The sequence below is a fragment of the Salvelinus namaycush genome, chromosome 19 (genome assembly GCF_016432855.1).
Source record: "Salvelinus namaycush isolate Seneca chromosome 19, SaNama_1.0, whole genome shotgun sequence".
Taxonomy (NCBI): domain Eukaryota; kingdom Metazoa; phylum Chordata; class Actinopteri; order Salmoniformes; family Salmonidae; genus Salvelinus; species Salvelinus namaycush.
The window spans coordinates 20,115,441-20,134,777 of NC_052325.1; the positions used below are offsets into that span (position 1 = coordinate 20,115,441).

General features: G+C 44.1%; 1 protein-coding gene across 1 annotated transcript in view; it reads left to right on the forward strand.

Moving 5' to 3' along the window:
• The window catches only part of LOC120063929 (unconventional myosin-Ib-like), a 123,242-nt gene that overhangs the window by 66,458 nt on the left and 37,447 nt on the right, over positions 1–19,337 (forward strand). Inside the window, exons 4-9 of the mRNA XM_039014239.1 lie at positions 2,515–2,619; positions 4,104–4,150; positions 12,276–12,339; positions 16,069–16,167; positions 16,731–16,834; positions 17,977–18,124. Of these exons, the coding sequence (XP_038870167.1) occupies positions 2,515–2,619; positions 4,104–4,150; positions 12,276–12,339; positions 16,069–16,167; positions 16,731–16,834; positions 17,977–18,124 (567 nt within the window). The remainder of the gene's footprint in view (positions 1–2,514; positions 2,620–4,103; positions 4,151–12,275; positions 12,340–16,068; positions 16,168–16,730; positions 16,835–17,976; positions 18,125–19,337) is intronic.

The following is a 19,337-nucleotide window of genomic DNA, read 5'->3' on the forward strand; positions in this document are numbered from 1 at the left end:
CAGGGCTCTGTGCAGGCCAGTCAAGTTCTTCCACACTGATCCCGACAAATCATTTCTGTATGGACCTCGCTTTGTGCATGGGGGCATTGTCATGCTGAAACTGGGCCTTCCACTAACTGTTGCCTCAGTTGGAAGCACAGAATCATCTAGAATGTCAATGTATGCTGTAGCATGAATATTTCCTCTCACTTGAACTAAGGGGCTTAGCCCGAACCATGAAAAACAGCCCCAGAAAACTATTCCTCCACCAAACTTTACGGTTGGCACTATGCATTGGGGAAAGTAGCTTTCTCCTGGAATCCGCCAAACCCAGATTCATCCATCGGACTTCCAGATGGTGGAGTGTGATTCATCACTCCAGAGAACGTGTTTCCACTGCTACAGAGTCCAATGGCGGCAAGCCTTACACCACTCCAGCTGACGCTTGGAATTGCGCATGGTGATCTTAGGCTTGTGCGGCTGCTCAGCCATGGAAACCAGCTTAATGAAGCTCCCGACAAACTTTTCTTGTGCTGACGTTGCATCCAGAGGCAGTTTGGAACTCGATAATGAGTGTTGCAACCGAGAACAGATGATTTTTACTCGCTTCAGCACTCGGCAGTCTTGTTCTGTGAGCTTGTGTGGCCTACCAATTTGCGGCTGAGCCGATGTTGCGCCTTGATGTTTCCACTTCACAATAACAGCACTTACAGTTGATCGGGGCAACTCTAGTAGTGCAGAACTTTGACGAACTGACTTGTTGGTAAGGGGCCATCCTATGACGGTGCCCTGTTGAAAGTCACAGCTCTTCAGTAAGGCCATTCTACTGCCAATGTTTGTTTATGGAGATTGCATGACGGTGTGCTCAATTTTATACACCTGTCAGCAACGGGTGTGGCTGAAATAGCCGATTCCAGGGGTGCCCACATAATTTGTGTATGTGTGTATCTATATGTATCGTACTGCCTTGTAGGACTGCACCACCAGTGGATTCATTTCTGACCATACAGGGTCTGCCATGTAATACTTCCGCATATCTAAACTCCCTTACCTCAAACGAAAATCTCTGCCAATACTCCAAATAACAAGTAGCCTAGTTCCCTTTCAAGCCACCTGAATCTTTCATCACGTTTGGGGATGTAATGTAACCATTATCTTTGTATGAAATATCTGATGGGGTGAGATGGTAAATAAGTGGTTGAATCACAATTAGTCACTATCTACGTATCAGAGGATACCTCTGACCTAGGGAGTGTATCAACATGTTTAGTTATACTAGGTCTAGTCTTTGGAGTAGCATTGAATAGAGAGCTGTGACGACAAACGCTGTTATCGGACAATATACAGGTGACAATGCATGCTTCTGATTCCTGAGATATGGCTGAATGATATTATTTTGGCATTGAGTCTTCAAAGGTCATGGTGGTTATAAATACTGCTGTTACAGATCAGAAACCTTTGAGATTACCGAACATGATATCGGTGATTTTTGGCTTAGTCACTGTAAGGTTTCTTACTGATATGATCCTCTAGATTTGCTGTAGGTTCTATGATCCTTTAATTCAATGTTTGTGCTGATTCTCTGCTCCTCTCTCTACCCTTTCTCTCTTATTAAGAGTATATGGGTTGTCATTTAGGCCCTCTTAATAAGATTTTCTTCTCTGCTTTTTGGCTCTCCTCTCAATACTTACTTCCTTCATCAGATCTATACTCTTAGTGTCAGTAATCCACCAGCGCCACAAGCCAGGTTCATTTGTGGGCTGAGAGAACCACTGTTGTCCACCGCATCCTCTTCCTCTATTTGATTGACAGGTCTCAAACAGTTTTTGGGTCACAGCTAGACACAGTCATCTTATTGACTAGGGCTGTTCTGGAGTCTGGACAGAACTTTACGCTAATACTACAAACCATGACTGGACTTCATAACACTAATACTACAAACCATGTAACTTCATCATGATGATTTCTATCAAGACCAGACAGAGGATGATTCAGGAACATTTCATAATCATATCAATGCACATACATGTATAAATCCCATGGATTTGAATCACAAGCTGGCCTAGGCTAAAGGCTAAATCTTGACATGGGAATTGATTCTGGGAAAAACCAATGATTATCCAAACCGATTATTCATACATACAGGCCATTTTTAAAGAGCTGGTCTGGGTACCAACAAGTTCTCAAAAAGTTATCCTATATAATGTGCCCAGTGTCTAGTGGGATCAGGATTATTAATGGTGATTATTGCTGTAATAATCAATGTTATAATGAACACCATATAAGTAAACAAGGTGGTGGGTGGTGGTAGTTCTGGACCGTGTGAATCATGTTTTCTTCTCCAGAGAGAGGCCCAGACCCCATCCCTGTAGGGCCTCTGGAGGATGATGTAAGGGGGATTTTGGGGTGTGGAGGGAGAGACTGGTTAGGGCTGGTGTAAGGGGGATTTTGGGGTGTGCCTCTCAGTTCAGCCATGTCTAGATGTAGAATGATTTTTGATAAAAGAACCCTGTCTATCTCTCTCTGAACATCCAGAGGCCAGTAAGCTGGTGATGTCATATGTGGCGGCGGTGTGTGGGAAGGGCCAGGAGGTGAACAAGGTGAAGGAGCAGCTGCTGCAGTCAAATCCCGTGCTGGAGGGTGAGTGTCCTAACCGTACTAATTTTATCAACCCCACCCTTTTTCCCTTTCCCATGCTTTAGGTTCAGAGCCAGCAAGGCCAAGGCATCAGAGGGACACACCCACTTTAAGACTTATTTCTCTCTCCCCCTGTATGTCTCTTTCTCACATGTCTGTCAACCCATAGAGCTTTTGTCAACAATTACAACGTTGAGTTTACTGTTCATTTCTAACTGGCCCCTATACACCATTTTGAATATCTGTGATCCAAAGTTTACAATTTGTAGATGTTTATTACAGTTTACCTAACATGCATCATCTGTCCACTCTTCGTCCCTGCCCTTCACTACAACACACTATGATACACTTTCTAGAATTTCCCTACCTCCTTTCAAATATTCACTGATCCCCAGTCCAATACATCAGGAAGGGAAAAACCCTCTCCATACTTGGGTGCTGGCACAAAGACAGCAGTGTTTTTAATTTGGAGTCTGAAGACAGGAAATGCCCATGAAGGAGGAAGCCAGGCTACTGATGCCCAGTACTGAGCTGCTACGCTATAGAGCCAGGCCCAGAACACATCTGTGAGAGTTTAACTGCTACAGGCTGTAATGGCCCGTGACGGGAGAGTGAGGGGGGGGGGGGGGGGGGGGAGAAGAGGGAGGCAAAGCAGATATCCTGCTACACAAGGCTCTAGTCTATCCCTCAGGCTTCCAAGGTACCTGATTTTTACACGGTGCTGTGTTGAATGACAAATTAATGCTGTTTAGTGTGAAATGTGGTTAAACTGGTTTTGGAGAGCAGTAGAGAACACGAATAATGCCGTTTTACTGTAGTTGGTGCTCCCACAAATATCAGCCTAGTTAAAATAGTGTGCTGAATATGCAAGTGTATGCTTTGTTCAGGTTTTTTTTATCTTTAAATTTGGTAAATGGTCATTGTTTTAAGAAATGTGACTCGTAGCTCAGTTGAGCACAGTGCTTACTACACCAGGATAGTGGGTTCCGTTCTGGGGACCACCCATACTTAAAATGTATGCATGCATGACTAAGTCGCTTTGGATAAAAGCGTCTGCTAAATGGAATATAATATTTAGTATTATTAACTATAAAATACTTCAGGCTTATAATTGATGGTCTCTGGTAATTGTGTGTTATGCGTAGTGCACAGTTTACACACTGAACCACTGACTTAAATGTAGCGAGACTATGTTGAGCAGTAAGACCACCAATAACATAATGGGACTGAATGAAGTGTTGCATGATTGACCGATAAATGAGGACTAGGATAGGATTGGCTTTTGCTGGTGTGACACTTTCTAGAAACTGGTATACTAAACTGAAATATCAAGCCATCCGTATGCAAAGAGTTAGTGCATATGATTTAGCAGAGAAAATGGTGAGGTTGCTTCATTACTTTCCCTAATTTGAAGTTATACGATCAATATTTGTTATCTACTGATTTGGAATGCCCTCTATCTAACCGATATGTGTTCTTCTTTTCAGCTTTCGGGAATGCTAAAACTGTGAGAAATGACAACTCATCCCGATTTGTAAGTATTCCTTTTTTTCTCTTTGTTGTCCTGACACAAACAGGGAAGTGTGGCGGTGCTTTGATGGTCTCCTCCAATAGGAATCAGTGTCTGGTCTCTGGCGGTGTCCTCAAATCAAATTTTATTTGTCACATGCATTGTAACCACAGGTGTAGACTAACAGTGAAATGGTTACTTACGGGCCTTCACAACAATGCAGAGATAAAAGAGAGAGAGTAAAAAAAATCTATTATAACACAAGGAATAAATACACAGTAACGATAACTTTGCTATATACACAGAGTACCAGTACCGCGTTAATGGACAGGGGTACGAGATAATTGAGGTAGATACATTATGCGGTCTAAGGCACTGCATCGCTGTGCTAGAGGGGTCACTACAGACCGTGGTTTGATTCCAGGCTGTATCACAACCGGCCGGGATTGGTAGTTCCATAAGGCGGTGCACAATTGGCCTAGCGTCATCCGGGTTAGAGTTTGGCCAGGGTAGGCCGTCATTTGTAAATAAGAATTTGTTCATAACTGACTTGCCTAGTTAAATAAAATATTTAAAAAATACATGTACATATAGGTAGGGATAAAGTGACTAGGCAACGGCATAGATAAACAGTAACAGCAGCATATGTGATGAGTCACAAGAGAATTGTGCAAAAAGGGTCAATGCAGATATTCCGGGTAGGTTTTGATTGACTTACCATTTAGCATTCTTTTTGCTTGGGGGTAGAAGCTGTTCAGGGTCCTGTTGGTTCCAGGCTTGCTGCTTCTGTACTGCTTGCCGTGCTGTGTTGACTAGGGCTGGGCGATATGACGATATATATCGTGTGAAGACAGAAAAACGTCTATCGTTTCATATTATGCTCTGTTGTTTATTTAGTTGTCGCAAATCACTCTCTTTACGGCAATGTTGTAACACAAACAAACATGGAGGAGAGTGAACGTGACACAGAGCACGGAGGCACGGAGCTCGTACCTAAGAGGGGCTATTTCGGTCGCATGGACGTGGTTTGCGTATGAAAAGTCTGAAACAGACCAGAAAACCGTCCTCTGCAAAATATGCCGCCGGTTTGTCCCGATAACACGCTCAAACACCACTAACCTCTTTTACCAACTACGCAAGAATCATGTGAAACGGTACGGAGAGGGTCTACGGATGAGACCCAAGAAAGTACAGTTGAGTGCTCAAAGCAAGCCCCCAACTCAGACGTTGCAAGAGGCTTTTGCCTGTGGCACACCATATGACAACGAATCATGAAGATGGAAGGAGATAACAGCTGCTGTTACAACTTACATCTGCAAAGACATGGCCCCAATTTATAGTTGGTGCTAACACTTGACCCAAGGTACCAAAAGCAAATTGATAGGTGACACGTATTAATGCCAAAATTACATGAAAAACAGGAAAGCCCCCCCCTAAAATAAATATATATAAATAAACTCAGCAAAAAAAGAAACGTCCTCTCACTGTCAACTGTGTTTATTTTCAGCGAACTTAACATGTATGAATATAACAAGATTCAACAACAGAGATAAACTGAACAAGTTCCACAGACATGTGACTAACAGAAATGGAATAATGTGTCCCTGAACAAAGGGGAGTCAAAAAGTAACAGTCAGTATCTGGTGTGGCCACCAGCTTCATTAAGCACTGCAGTGCATATCCTCCTCATGGACTGCGTCAGATTTGCCAGTTCTTGCTGTGAGATGTTACCCTATTCTTCCACCAAGGCACCTGCAAGTTCCCGGACATATCTGGGGGGAATGGCCCTAGCCCTCACCCTCCGATCCAACAGGTCCCAGACGTGCTCAATGGGATTGAGATTCGCTGGCCATGGCAGAACACTGCCATTCCTGTCTTGCAGGAAGTCACGCACAGAACGAGCAGTATGGCTGGTGGCATTGTCATGCTGGAGGGTCATGTCAGGATGAGCTTGCAGGAAGGGTACCACATGAGGGAGGAGGATGTCTTCCCTGTAACGCACAGAGTTGAGATTGCCTGCAATGACAACAAGCTCAGTCCGATGATGCTGTGACACACCGCCCCAGACCATGACGGACCCTCCACCTCCAAATCGATCCCGCTCCAGAGTACAGGCCTCGGTGTAACGCTCATTCCTTCGACGATAAACGCGAATCTGACCATCACCCCTGGTGAGACAAAACCACGACTCGTCAGTGAAGAGCACTTTTTGCCAATCCTGTCTGGTCCAGCGATGGTGGGTTTGTGCCCGTAGGCGACGTTGTTGCCAGTGATGTCTGGTGAGGACCTGCCTTACAAACAGGCCTACAAGCCCTCAGTCCAGCCTCTCAGCATATTGCGGACAGTCTGATTGAGGGATTGAGCGTTCCTGGTGTAACTCGGGCAGTTTTTGTTGCCATCCTGTACCTGTCCTGCAGGTGTGATGTTCGGATGTACCGATCCTGTGCAGATGTTGTTACACGTGGTCTGCCACTGCGAGGATGAACAGCTCTCCATCCTGTCTCACAGTACGGACATTGCAATTTATTGCCCTGGCCACATCTGCAGTCCTCATGCCTCCTTGCAGCATGCCTAAGGCACGTTCACGCAGATGAGCAGGGACCCTGGGCAACTTTCTTTTGGTGTTTTTCCAGAGTCAATAGAAAGGCCTCTTTAGTGTCCTAAGTATTCATAACTGTGACCTTAATTGCCTTAATGACCGTTCCACAGGTGCATGTTCATTAATTGTTTATCGTTCATTGAACAAGCATGGGAAACGGTGTTTAAACCCTTTACAATGAAGATCTATGGAGTTATTTGGATTTTTACGAATCATCTTTGAAAGACAGGGTCCTGAAAAAGGACCGTTTCTTTTTTTGCTGAGGAAATATATACATATAAAAAATATATAGATTTATATAATTTTTTAGGCCTTGAAGTGTTTTCTATTTACCTTTTTTTAGATTTTATACCTTAATATTTTATATTTTGTTACATGCTTAATTGAAAATGTGCACAAAGGATCTAAATAAAAGGAGAAATAATCAAATGACTACCTTTTTATTTGTGAGTATAATTCAAAATGTAATAAGAACTAGTCCTTTACATGTGGTCATTTTATATAAACTATTTATTCATTAAATTTACATAAAATGTCCTACATCGTGATATGTATCGTTATCAGGATATGAAATGACCTATTTCGTGATAAGAGATTTTTGCCATATCGCCCAGCCCTAGAGTGGACCATGATAGTTCCTTATTGATGTAGACATCGAGGGACTTGAAGCTCTTGACCTGTTCCACAACAGCCCCGTCGATGTGCATGGGGGCTTGCTTGGCACTACGTTTCCTGTAGTCCATGATTGGCTCCTTTTTGTCTTGCTGACGTTGAGGGAGAGATTGTTGTCCTGGCACCACACTGCCAGGTCTCTGACTAAATCAAATAAAATGTTATTGGTCACGTACACATGGTTAGCAGATGATATTGTAGCGAAATGCCTGTACGCTGTCTCATCGTCATCAGTGATACCGCCTACCACCGTCATGTAGTCTGCTAACTTAATGAAGGCGTTGGAGTCGTGAGTGACCTCGCAGTCGTGGGTGAACAGGGAGTACAGGAGGGGACTAAGCATGCATTCCTGAGGGGCCCCATGTTGAGGGTCAGCTTGGCGCCTACCCTCACATAGATGTTCCTGTTTTCCAGGTGGGAAAGGGCCTTGTGGATTGCAATAGAGATTGTGTCGTCTTTGGATCTGTTGGGGCGGTATGTGAATTGGAGTGTGTCTAACATTTCATTGCTACAGGTTACCTTGGTGTTCTTGGGCACATGGACTATGGTGGTCTGCTTGAAACATGTCGGTATTATAGACTGGGTCAGGGAAAGGTTGAAAATGTCAGTGAAGATGTTTGCTAGCCTCGAAGCACGCATAGAAGGTATTTAGCTCGTCTGGAAGACTTGCGTCACTGGACAGCTCGCGGGTGGATTTCCCTTTCTAATCAGAGCCGGTGTAGTAGGATTTGATCTTAGTACTGTATTGATGCTTTGCCTGTTTGATGGTTCGTCGGAGGGTGTTGCGGGATTTCTTATAAGCCTCCGGATTAGTGTCCCGCTCATTGAAAATGGCAGCTCTAGCCTTTAGCTCAGTGCGGATGTTGCCTGTAATCCATGGCTTCTGGTTGGGATATGTACGTGCGTTACTGTAGGGACAACATCGTTGATGCACTTATTAATGAAGCCGATGACTGATGTGGTAAACTCCTCAGTGCCATCGGCTGAATCCCGAAACATGTTCCAGTCTGTGCTAGTGAAACAGTCCTGTAGCTTTGCATCCGCTTCATCGGACCACCTCCGTATTGAGCAGGTCACTGGTACTTTCTGTTTAACTTTTTGTTTGTAAGCTTGAATAAGGAGAATCGAGCTATGGTCAGAGTTGCCAAAGGGAGGGTGAGGGAGAGCTTTGGAATATAGGTGATCTAGAGTTCTATTTTACCTCTAGTTGCATAGGTGACATGCTGGTATAAATGAGGTAAAACAGGTTTCAGTTTTCCTTTATTAAAGTCACCTCTGGGTGAGCAGTTTTTTGTTTGCTTATAGCCTTATATAGCGCGTTTAATGTGGCCAGCATCGGTTTGTGGTGGTAAATAGACAGCCAAGTATATAGATGAAAAGTCTCTTAGTAGATGGTGTGGTCTACAGCTTATCATGAGGTATTCTAACACAGGTGAGCAGAACCTCGAGACTTTCTTAATATTGGAGATCGCGCACCAGCTGTTAACGAAGAGACACACACCCCCACTCTTCTGAGCTTTCTAGACGCAGCCGTTCTGTCCTGCCATGTATAGAAAAACCAGCTAGATTTATATTTACCAGGTCCTTATTCAGCCACAACTCTGAGAAACATAGAATATTACAGTTCTTCAGATCACGTTGATGGGATGGTTTCGAACGGAGCACATCCAGTTTATTCTCCAGTGATTGCATGTTTGCCAATAGAACGGAGGGTAGAGGCAATTTACCACTCTTCGATGTAGTCTTGTCAGGTATCTCACTGTCACGATCGTCTTGCTGAGAGAGAGTGGACCAAGGCGCAGCGTGTGCAAAATACATTCTCTTTTATTTTAGAGAAAGGAAAAAACACGCAACGAACACTTTAACAAACTGAAACAAAACAACAAACGATCGTGAACCTATAGACGTAAGTGCACACACACGCTACAAACGTACAACATAGACAATTACCCACATTAACCTAGTGCCTATGGCTGTCTTAAATATGGCTCCCAATCAGAGACAATTAATGACATCTGTCTCTGATTGAGAACCATTCAGGCAACCATAGACACAGCTAGACACCTACACTAAACACAAACCCATCTACTCTACTTAACCCCCTAAACCATACAACCACCCTAGACAATACAAAAACACATACCTTCCCCATGTCACACCCTGACCTAACAAAAATAATAAAGGAAACAAAGAATACTAAGGCCAGGGCGTGACACTCACAATCCGGCGTCTCCTCAGAGTATTGGGGATTTGGGCCTGGTCCACGATAATCAATATGTCTTTCGCTTCCGACTCATTGAAGTAGAATTCCTCTTCCAAATGGAGGTTAGTGATAGCACTGATGTCCAGAAGCGCTTTTCGATCATATGAAACGATGGCGGAAACATGTACAAAAAAAGTTAAGATCGGCACAACAACAAAAAACTCAAAGTAGCACAATTGGTCAGGATCCTTTAAAACTGCTGCCATTCTCTCCGGCGCCATCCTCTGAGATTCCGTGTCTGATGGTCTCGTCCAATGAAGTTCATTGTTTACTCTAGATTAAGACAGACAAACAAACCCTCAACCTTTCTCTTTTTTTCCCTCCCATGTCTCTCATATCACTTTCTCCCCTTGTCCTTCCCTCCTTTTCTTCTCTCAGTATAGCCTGCATTTGTCTCTCTCTGCAGAACCTGACATAACACTAAACCATTACAGTTACAGCATAGCAGCGGCACAAGGTAGAGGTGACACCCACGTCAGGGTAATTTTCTTTGGCAACTATATCCAGATGTCTGCCGATGGCCCCTGCCAAGTTACCTTTGGAAAACATATCTTTTCTCCAGAAGCGCAACTCCTTGGCGTCATGTTTTCCTACAGGGAGATGGCTCTTAAAGCATTAAAGATATCCACTCCCACCTGGCCCAGGCGCCAGGATGGTGCTGCTGGTACAGTTAAAGATTACAGCACATCATGCAAAACAGCTTGTGTCTCAGGCCTCAGCTGGTGTGGAGACTGTATCAACGATACAATATCGTCAACCAATGGGAGGGTTAGGTTTACAGTAACTGTTAGTGACCTTTGACCTATCAAGCTGCTCCTCAGCTGCCATAGGCCAACTGCCCCTGTGGAACTAACATAATTGGAGGCCTACTACTCTACCTCGCCTTCCCTAAAATGACTTATGCACAGTGAGAATTTTGGTGCGAACATTAGGAAACTTTGACTGATGCTTTGAATGATGGAACTAACATCAGCAGGTTGATGATGCAATCACCATCTTGCTCTTGCAAGGTTTTTGGCTGGCAGACTAATCTAGGAAAACATTTAATTTCCAAACGCTGTAGATATAAAATGAGATGTCCTGTTTTGGACTGCAGCACGTTTTTGCACGGTATTTCTTTCTTTCTCACGCTTCCTTGCTGGCTGGCTGTGTATTCCACAGGGGCCCATTGGCAGCCAGCAGCTGCCTGTTCCAGATTCCAATGTTTCTGATGTCATCACATTACTGCAGGCTTCCCCAAGACTGGAAATGCATTGACTGACTGACCCATACCCCAGACTGCCTCAGGGGCTAACCAGTCCTCAACTAATGCCTATTTATCTAACCTTTACTTAACCAGGCAGGTCAGTTAAGAACACATTTTTATTCATAATGATGACCTAATGCCTAGGGCTGTGGTTAGGAATCTGGTCATCAGTACAAAATTCACAGCCCCTACTCATGTCATGTGTCATTTTGTTATCTTAACTTAAATGTCCCATAAGTCAGTTTAGTCTGGAGTACAAGTGCTCCATGTACCAAACTATACGGCCTCTGTGGCATCCATAAGGTTGTGCCACTCACTCACCAACCCCATGGTGTACCTATCTATCTGGCCCTAGCCTGTGCTCAGGTTTAGGATATCATAGCAGGGGAATCATTTGGGATTATGCCTGATCTGTTTATATTTAGGTAACCTTGGTATAAACTGCTGGATGAGCACCTCCTGCGTGTTCCACTGAATGCCATTTTGTCCAAACTCCTCTCCTCAAAACGAGGACCGAATGTTTGCCCTGTTTCTTCCCCCTGCAGAGAGACTGGTGATGTTGTTGAATCTGGCAGCGTCCATTGCCAGTTTAAGCTACAGCTTTTTGAAGAACTGTCAGCTAAATAAAAGGAAGAAAAATCTAAACGGCCATGAAGACACTGGGCCCACTGTCATTTATAACTTCTATTCCAAACCTGAAACAGAACAGAGGGAGAAAGTGAGCGAGATGGTTTGTTTTACTTACCTTTCAAATGGGAGAAGAAACAAAGGCATTTCCTCCACTTACGGTCCATCACGTCACAGCAAACCAATGTGTGATTTGGCAGCTGACTTTATGAACAGGTCTAGTGCCTGGAGACAAAACGACTTCTTCAAAATGAATTTAAAGAGAAACTCCTTTCTCCTTTCTATTCCCTCAGGTAACGTAAAGCTCATTTCAGTGAGGTTTGCAGTGATCCCTGCCTGTGCGTATGAGAGCTGCCTCTTACCTACTGCCTGGGATCTGGGAATCTGTTCAATGGGCATTTCAGTTGTTAATATTTACCCATTGATTCCTGAAGAATATCACTTAAAGGAAAACCACCCCAAAAACGATATTTTGGTATTTGTTTCATTAGTCTATTGTTGACATAGTCCCAAAATGTTATGCTTGTCAGCAATCAAGTTTTCAAGATATGCAACTTTCAAAATACAGAAATCATCCCTGTATGATGCATTTTCCAGGCTGCCTGGAAAACCACTTCATTGCTAAAGGGAAAAAGGTCATAGAGGGAAATCAGAGACAAGGGTGTGTCCCAAATGGCACTTATTCCCTATATAGTGTTTGTCAGGCACTTCTAACCACTGTGTTCTCTCTTCTTCTCTGCAGGGAAAATACATGGACATTGAGTTTGACTTCAAAGGAGACCCTCTGGGTGGAGTTATTAGCAACTGTGAGTATTATAAAGTACACACACACCTTATGCTGCAATAGAATTGCCACATGCTAAGCTCTCCTCCATCCCTCTAGCTCTGTCATGTCACTGATGTGAGCGTGGTAGTGATAGAGTAGCCCTCTCACTGTTATATCCCACTGACACAGTTGGCTCAATTAAATCCCCCAGTAAGTCAGTCAGTCATCCCACCCTGGTAATGGTTTCTCACACACCATACACCACAGGGCCAGATCCAGGGAGAGATAGAGAGGGAGTCATAGAGCGGGACTGGGAGATATAGAGAGAGGGGAGGGCCTGAAAGAAGGGAAGCGATGGGGAGTGGGGGTCGATCATAGCGTGTCACATTCCACATGCTGTTCCTGCACGCCCGGTTGGTCGGCTCACCAAAGAGAGATGGCGATCAAAGATATTACATTGTTTCCAGTCAATGGAGGGTCATTGACACTCAGGAACTAGAGGGTGAGGAAGCAAACTAAAACAACCTAAACAGTTGCCAAACATACACATTAAATCATGTAAGACTAGTTTCTGACTGCAGTGCCTCGTCTTGTCGCTCTATCTTGCCCATCCAAACCTCTGTTATTGTTTCGTCCTGTCTCATGTTCATGTTTTGTCTGGCGTGAAGAGATTCAGCCATGAGGTCACAGGAAACAGAGTGGTTGATCTGTCACACATACTCCACTGTCCTCTCTGTCTTATGGACTACCTGGCCTGATGACTCCTTGCTCTCCCCAGTCCACCTGGTCTTGCTGCTGCTCCCGTTTCAACTGTTCTGCCTGCGGCTATGGAACCCTGACCTGTTCACCGGACATGCTACCTTGTCCCAGACCTGCTGTTTTCAACTCTCTAGAGACAGCAGGAGCGGTAGAGATACTCTGAATGATCGGCTATGAAAAGCCAACTGACATTTACTCCTGAGGTGCTGACCTGTTGCACCCTCTACAACCACTGTGATTATTATTATCTAACCCTGCTGGTCATCTATGAACATTTGAACATCTTGGCCATGTTCTGTTATAATCTCAACCCAGCACAGCCAGAAGAGGACTGGCCACCCCTCATAGCCTGGTTCCTCTCTAGGTTTCTTCCCAGGTTCTGGCCTTTCATGGGAGTTTTTCCTAGCCACCGTGCTTCTACACCTGCATTGCTTGCTGTTTGGGGTTTTAGGCTGGGTTTTTGTACAGCACTTTGTGACATCAGCTGATGTAAGAAAGGCTTTATAAATAAATGTGATTGAAATTTGATTATGGAGTAGCTAATGAAGACCGTCCAGTACAAGGAGATGTTTATTAGGAAGGAGTGACGAGAAGGACAGACTGGGATGGATGGAAGGGGAAAGGCCTTGACTGCCTGAGGGCTTCTCTCAGAAGTCACAAGCTATAAATTCCTCTGGGTCTTTGTTACTGCTGCGGTACAGTCAGCTGACAGCTCGTTATGGCACTCACACCATCTCCAGCTTGCTCCATGACCTGAAGGTCTTCTTTAACTGCGGATATAGAGCAGGAACACATCTAGGGAAGTTGTTCTCAAACCTCTCCTTGGGATCCACAGACATTTCGCAATTTTGTTGTAGCCCTGAACTAACTTGCATGATTCACTTAGTCAAAGGCCTGATAATTAGTTGACAATTTAAATAAAATGTTAGCTGATGACTAGATCAAATACATGGAACGATTATGGGTCCCCAGGAGAGGTTTGAGGACCCCTGCTCTAGGACATGGTCACAGTATAGTGGAGCAGCTAGGGTTAGGCCACAGTGGAGAAGGGTTTAGGACACTACATCCATGCACGCTAGTTTTGTATGGGATAATGTGTCAAACTGTATGTGCTGAACTTTGTCTGGACTGAGAGTTAAAAACATAAAACAAGATTCTATGTCATTGGGGAATTCGTTTGGTACCCTAACATTTACACTATTGCGATAACAAAGTAGACTTGAATAGTGGTAACGTGCCAGGAAGAGGGTTTCCAATGCCCAAACGGCCAGTCGTTTGGTGCTTGTTATACCCTAGTCAAAACAGCAAGACAGGACTTCCATTCTTAATTTGCAGTATATAGCATGTCTGACATTTCTCCTTAAATGTTTGTTCATAATACCATTCTAAATTTGACAAATGCTTTACAGCAGGCATGGAAAACCATAGCGAAGCGGCCTTAGTAGTGAAAAGCAATAACAGGGCTGAACTCTTCCAGTGTACAAAAGAGGAAAGGTCACAACAGAGAAAAGAGCCCCCTGTGGGGCAGACCCTGGATGTTCAGAACATTCTTGAGCCACATTTCTTGTTCCTGTGTCTTATTTTCTGTTGTTGGAACTCACTGTTGTGAGTTTGGTCTGGTCAATAGGATGATTGCAGGCAGTTACATGTGAATCTCGTAGGGTACAAGCCAAGGGGAGCAACAAATTAAGACAAAAAATTATGCCGGGGGGGGGGCAGAGAATAGTCTCATTGCAAGACTTCATAGTCTTGTATGTACTCAGTGTTAGAAAATATATATCAAGGTTTGGCAGAGAGGAAGAAAGGATCCATGTTCTGTCCCCTTTTTGATTACAGTTCAGAGGCAACGCATCGCTCAGCTCGGCTCGTCTGTCGCTCTGTAAAAGATGCTACGTTATTGATGAGCTGACAGACAACCCAGAGAGAACCACTTAGTATTTAACACACACACACTTAGTGACTACCATGTGGCGTTGAAGCGTGGCTAGCAATAGCTGGCATCGATTCGTGACCACCTACCTTATAGCTGTTGACGCCCGGGGCTCACTCATATATATATATATATATATACACACACACGTACGTTCTATTGACCTCCTGTGTCAGAGAGGGTGTAAATTCATTATGAAGTGGTTCCTGACTCTTCAAGCAGTTAATGCCCCTGCTGAGAAGATGAGTCAGGACTTAGGGCTCGTAGCTGAATGCCAACAGGCATCCTACTCAGGTCCCAGGGCGGAATATAGCCCTATCTTCAACATACCTTGGCTTGTCAAGCAAACATTGCTTTTCTATGCCTGTCCATTACCAAACTCAAAACCAAGTTCTTAGTTTTCTGATCAACTTGAAAGACCTTGGGCTCTAACTCTGACCACAACATTAACTGAATAAATACAAAAGTGTGTTCATGTGTAATTAATCGAGGATGCCATTCCTTAGTTGAACTCCTTAGTATCATAAGTATACATCCCATATATCCTTTCAATATAGGTGTTGTTGTAGTTGGTCATTAGCCATGGAGGAGCAGCTGACTTGATCTCTTCATATGGTTTCCTCCTCGGAGTCTTCTTGTGCCGGCTGGCTAGGAGGCTCCACTTCTATACAATGAACAATGAGACGCCAACATGACCATGGTTCGGTCACCTTGGAAACACTAATATTTGGCTATAACAGGGAGATACATCCATCAGGGAGTTTTTCCTAGCCACTGTGCTTCTACACCTGCATTGCTTGCTGTTTGGGGTTTTAGGCTGGGTTTCTGTACAGCACTTCGAGATATTAGCTGATGTACGAAGGGCTATATAAAATACACTTGATTTGATTTGATCGGTGCACTACAGATGTGGTCTGACACTGACAATGTGTAGACGTAAAATATCAGTTGTGTTCTTAGCTCATTGAATGGAATATTTTATATGTCCTGCACGTGTAGAAAGCTCATCAAATAAATTGTGTTATTTCTCTTTATAACAGTCGTGTCTTTTTAATCCCCTGTATTTTTGTTGTCCCGTAGATTTGTTGGAGAAGTCCAGGGTTTGCAAGCAGCCAAGAGGAGAGAGAAACTTCCACATCTTCTACCAGCTTCTTTCTGGAGCTTCAGGTGACACCCTGAGTAAGTTATACACACAGTTATCGGTAACACTTCATTTGACACCAGTGCTTATAACACCTGCATGACGTCATTAACATGTTATGACGCTTCCTTACATGTATCATAACATCTCAAACGGTCATGAATGTTTAAGATATGTAATGACACTCAGAAATGGCGCTAAATATAATGTCACGAGTTATCGAACGGAATAATGTCTTGGTTACGTGACCATTACTTAAACATGAACCTGTGATTAAGTACAGAGAACAAAGACTGTGAAACCAGTATGGCTTATTTGTTCTCAGCTGGAGCTCAGCCACTGTTTGGCAGTATTGTTGAAGGAGAACAATATCTCATGGTGGACAAATATCAAATGACTTGATTTAGCAGCAGTTAATGTAACCTGTAATCCAATACACCATGCAGTGGAATGGCTTTCTTTGATACCTGATTCAGGCCTTTAAAGGTGCCCATTGAAACTGCTACTCTGAAATGTTTGCGTGCGTGTATAGCACCTGCACACCAGCATTGACTGAATAGGTCATGCTAAAGCCATGTGTGTTTGTCTTTCTGGCCCACAGCGAAGCTGAAGTTGGACAGAGACTTCAGTAAGTACAACTACCTGAGTCTGGATTCAGCCACCGTCAATGGACTAGACGACGCAGCAAGCTTTAGGACCGTCAGGGTGGGACACTCTATCACACTCACTCACTCACTCACACTAATTCCTGTCTGTCATTGTAATTTTTGGTTTAGCTGAGGCGTGTGGCAAAGGGTAAGGGCTGGTCTGAGCTCATTATCTCCAGAGCAGGTTGATTGGATTAAGGTAACTCTTGTCCATGCTAACCTGCTCCTTACCAGCCCAGGGTTGATTATGGGCTAGCCGCCTCTACAGCGCCTCCCCCTGTTATGTAACTTCTATCTATATCCACTTTTTAGTACTCAAAGGGGAATTTAACCTGCAGTGCAGGCCTTCCCAACAGTAAACAATAGCTAAATGCTTTAGAATACACAGTGGCAGTCTGGCTGCCCGTTTCTGTGCTGCTGTGGGAAACCTGAGGGAGAAACAGCAGCTGCATCCTCCCACACTGACATGTGAGGCTGTCGCTGCAGAGCATGGTCACCATGTGCAGTCGCTCAGCCCCTCTTCCTCTTGACTCACTTACTGTTGACAACACACAGAGGATGTTATGTTATGAGGTGCCTGCCTTCCCTTTATCCCAAACCACTATCTTGCTGCCCTTGGACTCTGTGGCAGTGGTTGCGTCTGAAATACAACCCTATTGCATATACAATGCACCCTATGGGCCCTGGACAAAAGTATTGTAGGGTATAGGGTGCCATTTGGGATGAGTACTTTTCTCAATAAGGGAGCAGGCCACGTCTCAGCTGTAGTCCAACTCAACACGATTGAGTTCAGTGCTATACCAAAATAGGCCTCTCCACTGGATATGATGCTGTTGGAGCCAAAGGCAGCCTGCTACAGTCTTCTCTCACCCTTGTTCACAACGGTGTCAAATCACAGTAACACACATTTAATCATTTAAAATATTTCCCCAACCACAGTCCACATCACTTTGCCCTCTGTCACTAGTTGTCTCGCTCTTCCCTCTCCAGTCCAGATACTCACTCTTCTTCCTGTTGTCCTTGTTATTAGTGTGTTCAATGTACATGTAGTCAACATCAAAGTCAGACTGAGGAGAATCACTGATCTTCAAATCACCTTGCATCCCAAATAACTACTCATTAACTGATCAAGATTAGTTCTTCTGCACCTCGCCTTGGCTAAGTGTCTGATGGGCTGTTTCTCTCTATGTTCTCTCCCAGAATGCAATGCAGATTGTGGGCTTTATGGAGGATGAGGTGCAGTTGGTCCTAGAGCTGGTAGCAGCCGTCCTCAAACTGGGGAACATTGAGTTCAAACCAGAGTCCAGGGTCAACGGCTTCGACGAAAGCAGGGTCAAGGACAAGAATGGTGAGACAATGGTCTGAGTGGACAACCAACAGCTTTACGGTGGGACACAATGTCCTGTTACAGTACACATGCGTACACATCTCACTTTTTTAAAAACTTTTGTGCCCCCTTTGGATAGCAAAGAATGTGGATTTCCCTTACATCTTGAAAATGTAAATATAATGTATTGTGGTTGTAGAAAATCTTTTGTTGTTTTTGCATTGTCTGGTCAATTGAAGGACGTACAAAATAGACGCTATAAAATAAGCATACTGTAACGTATCAGTTATATTATAACCACTGACCAATGGTAATCCCCTCCACAACTAACCATACCAGTAAGTTCCATCAGCAGTAGCCTATGTGTTGTTGCACTGCCCTCTACGGGTTAATGTTTCATTTCATGGTTTACTAAAGCCAGGTGAACACTACATGATTTTTGGCCCCGATTTTAGCTGTCCCAGACAAGTTTTTGAGATCTAAACCAAAATCCCCTTGCCTACTCGGGGCACGCGGCCGTCACCGACGCTTGTTTAATGTGACTGGCTCATAGACGCAATCTGAGGGCTACCAATCTCGTCTTTGAATAGCCCCAGACGTCCCGATATTTTCAACCAGGTTTGATTTTATCAGCAAAAAATCTGCAATGCTCTTGTAGTGTGAGATGTGCAATGACAAGTGATCAGCAATAGCCAATGAGAGCTCGCCAGAGAAGAAGCCAGTGAAATGATTGATGTTTTGCGTCACCCAGAATGTGTAGACTCTCGAGCAGGAGCGATGACTGCATCTGTACTTGACTTTAACCAAAGCCAAAATGTCAAATCGTTACAGCTCTGAAGTACACACGCAATATTATTCAATTCAAAATTTTGGCTAGACATTTCAACACTGTCAAGCATGAATGTCGGACTGAAAATGTTTGAGGCTGCTTTGAGCCAGACAGTGTGGTATCCAACAATCCTCACAACCAAGTGAAGAATCTTGTAGTGTGCCCCTTGTCTGTGCCAGATCATTTAGTGTGCGCACCACTGCGTTGTCAAGACAAAACAACCTACAGGAAAGATGGTTGTTTAATGTGAGAGGCTCAGCGATGTTAGGATTTGAAAGTCATGTAGTGTCCACCCGGCTTAAGGATGGATCGAAATTTAAAGAATGGTTCATGGGGGAGGGTCATGCTTTTTCAATTTCAGTCAAGGGGAGGGTTTAGTAATTTAAAAAAAAATCTAGTCCAGGG